The sequence below is a fragment of the Nesoenas mayeri genome, assembly GCF_963082525.1.
Source record: "Nesoenas mayeri genome assembly, chromosome: 5".
NCBI lineage: Eukaryota > Metazoa > Chordata > Aves > Columbiformes > Columbidae > Nesoenas > Nesoenas mayeri.
In genome coordinates, this window is record NC_137548.1 from 61,045,689 (window position 1) to 61,058,700 (window position 13,012).

General features: G+C 38.3%; 1 protein-coding gene across 1 annotated transcript in view; it reads right to left on the bottom strand.

Moving 5' to 3' along the window:
• The window catches only part of HIPK3 (homeodomain interacting protein kinase 3), a 68,362-nt gene that overhangs the window by 4,076 nt on the left and 51,274 nt on the right, over window positions 1-13,012 (bottom strand). The window contains exons 4-12 of the mRNA XM_080345222.1: window positions 10,870-10,989; window positions 8,409-8,495; window positions 7,443-7,627; window positions 6,534-6,693; window positions 6,032-6,155; window positions 2,662-2,783; window positions 2,372-2,496; window positions 2,102-2,263; window positions 806-1,102 (exon numbers count right to left, since the gene is read on the bottom strand). Of these exons, the coding sequence (XP_080201348.1) occupies window positions 806-1,102; window positions 2,102-2,263; window positions 2,372-2,496; window positions 2,662-2,783; window positions 6,032-6,155; window positions 6,534-6,693; window positions 7,443-7,627; window positions 8,409-8,495; window positions 10,870-10,989 (1,382 nt within the window). The remainder of the gene's footprint in view (window positions 1-805; window positions 1,103-2,101; window positions 2,264-2,371; window positions 2,497-2,661; window positions 2,784-6,031; window positions 6,156-6,533; window positions 6,694-7,442; window positions 7,628-8,408; window positions 8,496-10,869; window positions 10,990-13,012) is intronic.

Genomic DNA, 13,012 nt, shown 5'->3' on the forward strand with positions numbered 1-13,012 from the left:
CATCGCTCACTCATTCTCTGGACACCACCGACTTAGGTGTAATTACGGAATAAAAAGGGATCGAATATTAGAAGTCCCTTAAATGCAAATCAACATCGCTTCTTTTACTTCCAAAGCAGGTCTTAAATCTTTCCAGAGTTCTTCTGGGAATTCTAGGCTAAACATGCATTTTTTTTTTTTAAACCCTCTAAATTATTTTTTTTTAACTGAATCAATACTAAAACAAGCAGATAAACAATTCTACTACAACAGTTCAGAGCCTTGAAACATTTGACAATATTTAGATTTAAAACACAAGTTCCTCCAGTTCAGAATCATCAGAAGTAAAAATAAAGTAAAACATTAAACTTTTAAGCCCTCAGCTAAAATGACACGTGCTTCTTCGATGGCTTCGAGAAAGAACACTCCTCTGAGAGACAATGCTCAGCATCTGCTTTTATATCCAAATACTGTTAGAGAAGTATTTTTTACCTGTATGTAAGTAATACTATCTACTGGGTGCTACTGTTATAATGATAACATTGATTATAGAAAGCCAGAAAACTCATCTTCAACAAAGAGATGGGATATGACAGTACTAAGGAAAAAAGAGGATGCTGGACCTAAAAGGAATCTGGTTTGAAAATGCCTGATGTATATAGATGAATGAGGTGCTTTTGAAGTGGTTTTCACTTTCATATAATACATCGCTCCAGAGTTAACATATTAGTGAAATTTGATTAAAGCGCATTCATTTAATACATTAGCTGTGCTAAGACTTCTATATTTAAGTAACACCTTACTAAAAATAAACATCGATTCTTACTCTCTCAGTGAATGTGGTTGTCCTATGTCGTCTTCATCCGTGTCACTGCTGATGGTGATGACGCTGACCGCTGGGCTGGGGGAACCGGCGATGAAGATCGTCTGGCGCTGTTTGGTTGAAAGAGATGAATCAGGGTCCAGCCTGACCGATGCTTCGCAACAGTTACTTTCCTGTCCTTCTGAGTTATGATTGTCCTGTGCTTCTATACAACTTATTCTCTTTACAGCCTTCAGGTTAAGTATCTTTGGAGATATAAAGGCTGAATTTTGGATATTGGTATTTTGTAACACATTGCTCCTGCGAAGAAAACACACCGTTTGACATTTAGTGACCCTTTACCAACAGACCTGAAAACTGTCCTATTTAAAAAAAAAAACAAAGAAAGCAATGTAGGTTAAACCACTAATTTTCAAAACTAATACAAAGGAAAACATAAAACAGGAAACAGTCATAAATACTTCACATACATGATTTCAGACATTAATTTTTTTAAAAAAAGAAACATGCTAAAAAGAAGCTATGTTGCCACATCCAACCTATGTAATATATAATACTGAAACTTGCAACAACATTTAATACAATACATTGAAAATCCTACTTTCTCATAATTTTTTTTTCTAATAAACACCTTTCACACCTTTGGGGTGAAAAACAAGCCAACTAAACTTGGCCAGATTTCCTGCAAAGATTCTCTCTGAAAATAAAAGCTGGTACCATCCAGGTGAAATCCTTGTGTAAAACAAGACTGCTGAAATTGCCCTCTGTAGGCCTGTCCTTTCCCCTTTATTGAGCACCCCGCACCTTTGAAAATAGTTCGTATGGCAGTGGGGCATATTTTCTTCAGCAAGCAGCTAAAGTATTTTTGGCCACCAGCGAAAGATAGACTATTCTTAAGGTGTTTGTAAGGCCTACTGCAACCCTGTTATATAGCACCTCTTTATTTTTAGTTGTCTAAAGGTGACATATCCTCATGCACATAAGCTTAGGAATATCCCATCAGAGCTACCCCAATATATCCTTATACCTTCCCAAAGGCTATAATGACAACTTAAATGTCATGACAGGCACATGCTGATCAACAGGAATTAAAACCTCTTACTGTAACAAGTATTTTTCCATCTGCTCTTTATTACCAAAACAACACTGAAAACTTAGGGCACAAAGACCAAATTTTCCCAAAGACTATTTAAGTACAATTGTCGCTAACGAACACGCCACTTTGACAGCCTGTTCTCCTGCCCACTGAAAGGTAACTACAGATCCACTATATCTGAAGGTCAGTAATATTATACCGACCTGTTCTGACAGAGTTTGTTCCTCTTGGTCGCTGCAGGCTGAGGCCAGACGACGTGCGCGATGCCCACGCTGATCGGCTGAGGGGCTGACAAGGTTATCTGATGTGTTAAAACAGGCTGCGGTATCATCGAACTGTAATGCGTGCCCTGGGTAATCATCTTCCTGAGGAAAAATACAAGAAGGTTTCAATTGCAAATTGTTTGCATCAGCATCCACAGATCTTGCTAAACCAAAGCCATTAAGGTATTGCCCAAAAATACGTGGACTTACCCCCAATCCCCAAGCCTCTGTGGACCAGCCACAGGATCAGAAGCCAGAGATGTCGCCGGAGCTGCCACCGGTGCTACTTGTTGCCACGCTGGAACCAGGATTTGCTGGGTCTGATTTGACCACGTCTGTTGTGACGCAGAGAAGATTTCGTGACACAGGGAATAATTCAGTTTACATGAGCTGCTGTAGCTCAGCACAAAACAGAAGGGGGGCTGCAGTAGGACTCTACAGGGCAAAAACTTTTCGTAACTAATAAAACAGAAGAGATTTTTACTTTAAAGTAAGCCAACCTGAGAAAGGATTCCTGCTCGAATCTGTAGTGGCTGAACTGCGTGAGCTTGGGTCACCAGTGGAACTGCATTGTCCACCCTCAGGGAGAAACTGGCGGGTTTACTATGGTTTGTAGGAATTCCTGGCAGGGAGAAAAACACACACCTAAGGCTTTAAGCAAAATGTGAGACTTGCATGTATTTTCTAAGCAAAATTCAAACATGGGACTGGACTAGATGATCCCTTCCAATCCCTAACATTCTGTGATTCTGTGATGGAGGATAATTTTATAACATTTGACTACTTTTTTCATGATGTGTCTATGATCTAATTCCATAATTCAGACTTTCAAACCAAATAAATCAACATCTAAAATATTTTTGTGCCATTACGTATCTGCACAAATATTTGATGGTGTAATTTCCAGAAAGAACTGCCAATAGCTGCTGTTTGGAAAAGGACTACTAGAAAGCAGAACGACTTTGGCAGAAAGTTCTGCAAAGCTAAGCATTCTAGTCTTTATCACAAATTACATTAAAAGCATTTGAAAAGAAGCAGACAAAAGTAAGCAGAGCTGAATTTCAAAGCTTCTCACAACTGACTTCTGCACATCTCATGCTCTGTATTTCCAGTCAGCTGAAATCCATTCCTTATAGCTCTGATAGCTGGCAATGCCACATACATTATGCCCCTATTTGTTACCATCTCTTTTGTGGGAAACAATGTAAAATTTTCCGTGTATGCCATAAAATCGTTTTGGTAGAATCCATAATCCCATTCCTCCTTTCATTAAAATAATGCAAACCAGAGCATCACTGGAATATTACCACAAGAGCATAATAGGAAAATGACAAATTTCATGCTTTATAGAGATTCTATTGTCACAGGAATTTATAGCAACACTGCAATGTTTACTACCAACAAAAACATTTTAAGATAAAAATGTTAAACTAAAATGAAAGAGGAAATTTTTTCATCCAATATTGCAACAAACAGCTATGCTAGAAGAACATACTGACTAGGCAAATATACTAATTTCATCTCCTCATACATTTTGCATCTTGTGCTTTAGTCAAGACTAAGCAATGGGTGTTCAGAGGTAACTACTAAAGAACTACTGAACTAAAGATTAAAGTGTTTGATTTTGGTTTTGTTGTGTTGGGGTTTTTTTTAACCTTTACAATAAAGGATGAAAGAAAATCTTCATCTGATGTAATTCTCTCATGTCATAACACAATACTAAGTTGTAACCACGCAGTCCAAAGATTTTAATTTTGAAATGCTGTTGACTAATTTTTTCCATGCATCCAACCAGAACAGCAACATCTTAACTCTGGCAGAAGAAGCGAGCTTTAGAACTTCAGATATTCGACTAAGCAGCCAAGCACGGAAACCCTGAAGCAGTGCCAGATACCATTAATATCCCTTTCCCTCCATGCCAGCAACACAACTTGTTACCTACATGATTAAAACAATATATTTCCTTCATTCAAGCTGTAACAGAACTTAAATTTGGAAATATATCATCATAATAAGAACAGAGTATACAGATCACAGATAAAGTATTTGCCTGTACTGTTTCCTTCCCTGTCATCAGTTTATTCATCTGGGTATAATAAAAAAAATAGGGTTTTTAAGCTATGGAATATGTCAGTGTGTAAAGCATAGATACAATTATAATCAGAAATCACTTAGCCATACTAGGAACTCAGAAGGAAATGTGTATGAAGCTACACATTTAAATCAGTCAATACTCTGAGCTTTCATGAGTGTCTGGGACCCAAGGCAGATGCAGCCACCACAAATAACATTACTGATAAAGTCTGCTGCATCTGTCTTACTCTAAAGAGATACAGACTTCCTGGGCTCTAAGTTTAGGTTAAAAGTGTGGTGGGGATTTTTTCCCCCCCAGAGTGAATCCAGTGTGATTTCTATAACTTCTAATTGTGGAGTGAGAACTAAAGAGAACTTTGAAAATAATTTTTTAAAAAAAGCCTACTTCCTATAAACTCCATCATTTCAAGATCTTACCTCTGCAACATAAATCTGAACATCACCAAGACATATAAATTGCATCTTTGGAGATTAAGACTATAATCTGGCTAATTTAATAAGCAAATGACACAAACTACTTGTCTCTCTCTATAAATGACTACCACTAGGATGAGAAAGGCTGTTTTTCATCAGCTCCTCTCTGATAAGCTTATTATAACAGAAAAACAAGTTTTGCTTGATAAGGTCGGAGACCTAACTGAGGATTTAAAGACTCCTCAAAAAATAAGACCTACGTTTGTACGATGCAAATGCATTTGTTTACGGAAACAGAAGTCAACTGCATTACCATGTGTCCTTTTTGAGATGTATATCCTTATTTGGTCATTTCCTACACTGCAGAAATACTTCCATGCCAGCATTTCCACCTCACAGTCTTCCAGATGTTTGTGATAACCAAACCATCTGACAATTACTTCTTTCCATAAATACAAAAGTTAAACCCATCTTATCCTTTGTAATACAGGAGAATTCAGCCAAGCTGCCCTTTCCTCCTCATAGCACAATGCAAACAACATTCTCAAAGACTTAGTTAGGTGTTTTGCAGCCATCAGAAAGCTGTGGCAATTCTACCTAGCTCTCCTGCTTCATCGTAACCATAGAACAGTAAATGTGACACTGTTTACCTAGGGCAGCTACATCCTTGAATTAAGCTCCAAATTTCCAGATGTCTTCCAAAACATTCACTCGGGTGTCCAATTAAAAAAACCCAACTTTATTATGCAAACAGATTTATCACAAGAACTGTTATATTTTCTTATGCTCATCCTTAGGATACCTAAGGACATAGTTGGGGAAACAAACACACACACCCACACACAAAACAAAAAAACAAACAAACAAACCAAAACCAAAACAAACAAAAACCCCCAAACAAACAAACAACCCCCCCCCAAAAAAAAACAAAAAAAAAACCTACCACACCAAAAGAAACAAATAAAATGTACAACCAAAAAACCCATCACATTCCCCTCATCTCTCTTTTTACCTCTCAGATTTCATTTCCGAATATCCTCATTTCTTGCTTCAGCTTCCATATTGTGTCCCTCTATTTTATCAGATATATATATATATATATATATATATATACACACACATATTTATGTGTGTGTGGTATATGCAGCTGGGCTCTGGATTGCTTAAATCATTTTCTGCAGATGCTGATTTACTATTTCTTTCAGAAAGGTGCTATGTATCTGAATATGACTCACACGCAATTTTTTTTAATTACATAATTAAGTTCTTTAATATGTATAGCTTAAGTGGATATAATGGAAAACTCAAATACCACTACTAGACATAAATGCTCATATTTCAGGAACTGTAACCATTACATACCTTGAATAGTCGGAGGACATATGATCAAAGCCTGTTGGAAAATATCACCACAACCAAACTGAGCTGTTCCAGCCTGCAGCGGGATGCCTTGGTGCAAAACTGAGTGGGCAGATGCAGTTAACGCCTATGGGAACAGATTCAATATCATATTATAACACATTATAACCACGAATCAATCCCTCACACACTTGTCTCACCAGCGTATACAATAAACTGCTAAAATAACTAATAAAAATTAAAATTTTAAATATATTTCACAGGAAACAATCCCCTTTGGCCACCGGAGGGCACTCTAACACAGCAGTGCTTTGCTAGGGCAATCCCAGCTTGTAACTTCATCTTGAAACATATGGAATTCTAAACTGTTTGTTTATGAAACCAATAGGAAAAAATGAGAGTAAAGGACACAAGATCTTGTCACTTACCAGATATACTTTTCAATGATGAAATTAATTAGAGAAACTGCATTAAATGCATGTATAGTTTAAAAAGTAGGTTTTACCTGACTTCTAACTGGGCCGATTTTGGTAAAACTCGCAGTCAGATTAGCTGCACTGCCTGAGGCAACTGGTCTCATAAGTGACATTTTATTGCGATTACTTGAGTCGTATAAATTTGATCTGCATTTGCAAACATCCATGATATGAAAACAGGACTTCACTCTATAACAAAAAACAGAAAATAACTTGGTTTAATTAGAATTTCATGTTGCTAAATATATAAATCAATTCCACAAAACAAGAAAAGGAAAAAAAAGGTTGAAGACCGCAGTTTCCAGTTTCACAGAATGGCATTATACATAGAAGCAGAAAAAAGAAATATCGCTATTACTATGTTCACGTCAAGCTTTTGTTATGACATACATTAAAATCAAGAAAAATACCTTTTCCTGCCCCTTGCATCTAATACAATTTTCTAACAGCTGCATAGAAACAGGAAAGATAATAAATTAAATGGATGGACAGCTCTTTCTTCCACTGAAATGCTTTCACTTTAGAAAACCCACAGTGAAATACACAATTCCAGAACTAAACTTTCAATATATTCCATACTAACCAATGCATAAAAGAAGGTATTTGAGACATTTACCTCAAGAGGAAACGCCACCCCTAGCTCTCATACTCCTAAAAATCAAGCCCAAGTTTCTGCAGTGTTGGAATTTTATCAGTTGGGCATACGATACCTTAAAAAACTATTGCTCTACATATTACTTTCCAGAAAAGAAATAACAGTTACTCTGTTTCCTTGAGCAAGTAGATGCATCTAATATCGCAAGCACTTGGAAGAATTTTTTAAGATGTTAGAAAATGACAAAACACTTTTAGCTCTGATAGTAGATGAAACAACACTATTATACATATGAATCACTACAACGGAGATTTTAAAAAATTAATTTGTGTGTGTTACATACTGGTTGCTATGAGGAAAATCAAGGAGGTGCTTCATGGTAACAAAAGAATGGTTCAGGGCCTCAGCTGGAGCGATTCTTAAATCAGCGTCGATCAGCAACATTTTCTTCAACAGACTGACAAACTCCCTCCTATCCGCCTTCTCCGCCAACAGGTCACTTCCTTCCAAATCCATCACCATGTTCACCTGGCGTTGAACAAAACAGTGCATGTTGGTTTAACTCTTCCCGTTACTGCTTCCTGCTATAAAATACTAATATTCAATGATGTTTGGGGCACAGTGTATTTGCCAGCTTATCCCAGTGCGGCCTGCTTAGCATCAGTGACTTCGTCCTTCACAAACACTGCTCCCCACTCAGCTAAAAACCCATAAAGGCTTCATTCCAGTCTGGGACTTGCAATTTAAAAAGATTTGGGATAAAGACCTTTATGTGTTCTAACTTAAACTACAGAAGTAATCTTCAAAAAAAAAATTTCAAATGTGTTAATGTCAATCTTGTAAAAATATTTTAGGGATATGGAAGAGAATTAACACTTTCCTTTTGCTATTGACTGGAGAGTTATAAAGCTAAAGAAAAGTGAGAAAACAATAATTGTACTGAGAATTGATAGCAGAATTATATTGGAAGTTATTCTAGTTAAGATTGCAGGATCCATACGTGTTCTTTATTTTTTTCCCAGAATGGCAGATAAGGTAGAAGAGAAAGTATACATTATACTTAAAATTAAAGGGTGTCCTCCCCCACAAAGACAAGTACCATTGTTTAAAACTAGCAATGACAAAGGAAGATCTTTATTAAAAGCCCAAAGGACTGACATAGCCAGACATTTTCCTCAGAGCAACATACACAAAGAAGAGTAGATGTGACTGATAACAAATAATATTCTAAAAGGTGTTTATTTCAAACTAGTAAAATGTTTTAAAATCACACATTTCATTTGCAAAAGAAGAATGCTTTAATACTCACATGCACTATATCATCCAAACTGTTGAAAATATACTTTCTGGCCTCTTTAGACTTCATACCTGTCTCTGCCTCGTGCTCCTCCAATGTCTCAAAAGAGAAAAGGAAAGCTGAGTTTAGAAGTTGACACTAAAGGATACATACAACTACAAAGCAACTTTTTGTATTTAATGGCCTAATAAACCCATTAAAAAATATTAATATTTCAATTGTATATTTGTATGCTGCTTTGCTGACCACTTTCATTTTCTAAATCAAAAGACAAAAACTACTGAATTTCACATGTGAGTGATCACAGTACTGGATTACAACAGGTGGTTTCTAAATCACACAGTAAGTGCTGAAAGTCCAGCAAAAAGTTATATAATGAAACTCTCTTGTGTGCTCATATTTTTATATATCACAGGTTTTCTATTACTTGTATTTTACACATTTCCTCAAACTCAGACCTTTAACTCCCAACAGAGGCAACATCATATCACTGTAAAAAAACAAACCAAAATCCAGAGAGACTCTGATTGATTTCTCTTTGCTTTCTCTTTTGTTATTTTGATACTTCTGTTCCTTCACATACACAACAGTTGGTGTAAGTATTTTAAATACTGATGTACAAAACAAAGAGTTAAATCCTAGAGAATGAATGTGATCACTCAACAGTGATTTATGAGCTGGAATACCACCACGTTACAATTTTCCTCCTTCAGCACAGACAGCACCAGGAGGCAGGTCTGGTTTTGAGGGTGCGTGTTGCAGGAGGCAAGGCAGGGAGAAAACCTTTTAACATGCAGTTATAAAAAACCTTTCCAAAATGAACTTTGACAAAAATTGCAAGTAATGGCCAATAGTCCATACCAAAATGCGTGTTCTTCCCCCAAAACAGCATTGAAGTGCTGGAGCAGGTCCAGAGAAGAGCTACACAACTGGTGAAGGGACTTGAACATAAGACCTATGGGGAGATGCTGAGGGAGCTGGGCTTGTTTAGTCTGGAGAAGAGGAGGCTTAGAGGTGACCTCATCACTCTCTATAACTACCTGAAGGGAAGTTATAGCCAGGTGGGGATTGGTCTCATCTCCCAGGCAGTCAGCAATAGGACAAGGGAGCATGGGCTTAAACTCTGCCAGGGGAAATTTAGGCTGGATATTAGAAAGAAATTCTTTCCAGAGAGAGTGGTCAGGCATTGGAATGGATGCCCAGGGAGGTGCTGGACTCACCATCCCTGGAGGTTTTTAAACTGAGATTGGACATGGCACTTAGTGCCATGATCTAGTAAATGTACTAGAGTTGGACCAAGGGTTGGACTCGATGATCTCTGAGGTCTTTTCCAACCCAGTCGATTCTGTGATTCTGTAAGACAATTAACCTCTGCAAGGCGCCAGCCTCTGGAAACAGGGCAGGCTGTTCGCATCAAGAAGTTGTTTAGGTTCTCCGATATTGAGAAGCCAGATGTAAACTGGCACCTAATGACCAAACACCTGAAAAAAAACCCCAGAAAACTGGAATAATCAGGATGGTGTAATTGGAGAATCCTTATATAAGCCGACCTGGCAGCATTCGGGCAGCACCAGCCCCAGCCGCTCGGCCCAGCGCTCCGGGGATTTACCGACTTGCTGTGCAGAGTTACGCAATTTGTGCTTTGAGCTCCTCAGCTGTTTATCACTGCAGAAGTTTTCTGTCAACAGCAACTGCCTCCTGACTCCCCAAGTCTGCTGTAAATTCAGTGAAGCACCATGAACCAATAAAACTTGGGGAAAAAAAAAAATAATATAGATATATTTGCATAGGAAGTTAAAGCTCCGCTTACGGCCAGTGTGCAATAACGTTCTCTAGAGAGAAGCAAGGTGTGCAGGCCGTAAAAGTACATTTTAAAAATTTTGTCTGCTTTCATTGTATTGCAGCTTTCAGCCAACAAAGACCGTTTTAGCAGATCTGAAGTAAACGAGCTGTATGCAGTTGTACTGTTTCTCAACCCCCTTTCTCCTAGGAACTTCTGATCCTGAAGCCAGTTCTGAACAAATTTTGACAGAGCGGTTCGTGCCTCGGAGACAAATTATTTAAAGTGAGGTGAAAAGCAGTGATTGAGCAAGGGAAAAAACAACAAACAAAAAAAAAACCCCACAACCACAAAATCATTTAGTATTTCTGGAGATAGGAGGCTTAATTTGAATTCTCCATCTGGCACCCATTCCCTGGCCACCACACAACCAGTAGGAGACAACGTGGGCATGAGCTTGGAGTGCTAGTTTTGGGAAATGGGGTGGGGAGGTGAACAAATGTGGGTTGGATCTCCAGAGGTGCTTTCCAACCCAACCATTCTGTGAAAGGGAAGAGATACAGAGCGGGAACTGATAAAAATCACAGGGGATGCAAAAGGGAGCTAACAGTATCATAGTGAATCTTGGCCTCTCTGATTCCTCTGCTTACAAAATAACATGCCTTTTTTTTTTTACTGCATTATACTGTTTACCTTTAGTCTCCAACTAGAATATGGTGCATCCGTTTCTTTGCAGAAAAATCTTGCAGTTTTCGTTCCCATGTTTAACAACTGCTCTCCTGGCAAACCTTGAGTCTGTGAAATGTACCGAATCTGAGGAAGGAACAAAAAAACAAACACCAACACGGGGAATAATTTACCTCTGATTTTCAAAACCTGATCCATACAGTTAAACACTTGTTATTTCATCTAAAAAAGTGGCAAAATGAGCCACCCTCAGAGCACTGTAGTTTGAAAACTACATCTTACACAGGGGAGAAACCTAACACGGAGCGCTTGATACTGCTCTATCTATCCGAGAAAGCCATACATAAATACACCTCTGAAGTGACCTATATAAGCAAGCTTTTAAAGTTTGGCCACAGAAATGAGGAGCTGGGGAGGGTGGCTGTCATTACCTCCTCAACCCATTCAAATCATAAATGTAATGTTTTCATTCTAAACAGGAAAATTAGTAGCAGTGCTTTGCTTCCAGATTTTGATGATTTTTTTGGCATACTCTCATTACACAGCTCAATAAAAATCCTTCCTATTTGCTGTTTCCAATGTATCAGTCTTTTACACGTCTGACAAATCCGCATTTCAAGCAAATGTTCCACTTGAAAAAGAAGTGCATGTATAACCTCTAGTCGTCCAGCAACAGACACTGTCCTCATATCAGAAAACCTACTGTAGAACATGATAGGGAATGGACTAGTTTTATGGCTGAAATGGTCAGATGCTCTTTTCCACTTAAATGATTAACACATATTTATTGTAGAAGACAATTTACTACGCATTTTTCATTACCTTTGTCATAGTTGGTGATACAAATTATTACCTAAAATAGTTAAGACTCAGGGCTTCAATAGAAATCTATTGGAACAGCATATTGCAATGTGTTTTTAATTACTGTGCATGCAATGTTAACTCACTGTACAAGTGGGGAGTTATCCCAGAAGTAATACTTCTTTAAAAATTAAAAAAAACATCTTCAAGAAAGAGGAATTGGAAGAATAATTAGCAATAACTGAAAACTGAGCTTGTTGCAGTTCAGGATGGAGGGAGTACAGGTTCCAGCATCCAGGGCTGAAGGTCAGAGCGGTGCGAGGGCTGAAGGTGCTGGGCAGGGTCCCACACCACACATCTCCATGGAGGAGGTGCTGGTGTGGGCCAGAACCCTGGAAAAGGTGGAGCAGCCAGGGAATAAGAGAGATTGGGAAAAAAAAGGGAAAAAAAAAAAATCAGAAGAGAACAGTCAAATACACTGAACCAGAAACTGGGAGATAAGATGAATTCAATGGAAGACAGAGAACTCAAGAGCTATGAGCACCTGAGAATGGAAACAAACGAGACGTATTAGAAAGGTACATGTGAGGCTTCTGCTGAAAAAATAAGCGACAGACCAAAGCAGGGAGGAACTAAATGCAATGCTACCAACTTTTGATATTTGGTATCCTCCATAATTCCCTACAGAAGAGAATAAAGAGAATCCCACTCTGACCAGAACTCTTTCTAGATCATTTAGTTGTTTTATAAGGATATTATAAAGACTTAGAAACTGGGGGGAAGACAATGCATTTATTCAATAATTCAGCAGTTAAGCACCTGTGCCTGTTTTTAATGAGTATTACAGCTCTGAAGACATGGCTGTTTTCCACTGAGTACAGCTGTTACTGGATATAATCACAAATGAATATAATAACAAAGGGCTTCCTTTCAAGGGTAGTGTGTTGGTTGCCACATGTCACGGGGACAGGGGGAAATGTAGCACAAAGCCCCTGCCTGTTTGTTTACTCAGCGACACGCACCACAAAGCAGGAGGAAAGGAATTTCCTTGGAAGCCATCTCCTACGACTGCTGTACTCACGTACGCTGATGAAAACCTTGAATCAAATGTCTCTGAAGCGAGTTTTGCAGGCCTGCTTGAGCTCAATGACAAGGCTGACTAAAATTAGGTAATTCCTGCTGGTGCTGAGAAGGTTACAGCTCCTCATCCAACACGAATTCTCGGACATAAAGACCAGACAAGTTGATGGATGAGTTATTAACTGACGCTTCCAGCAAACCTGAATGATCTGTCTTTAACTAGATGCCTTTTAAACTCAGCACTCACTCATAAAGCAAGCGGAAAATC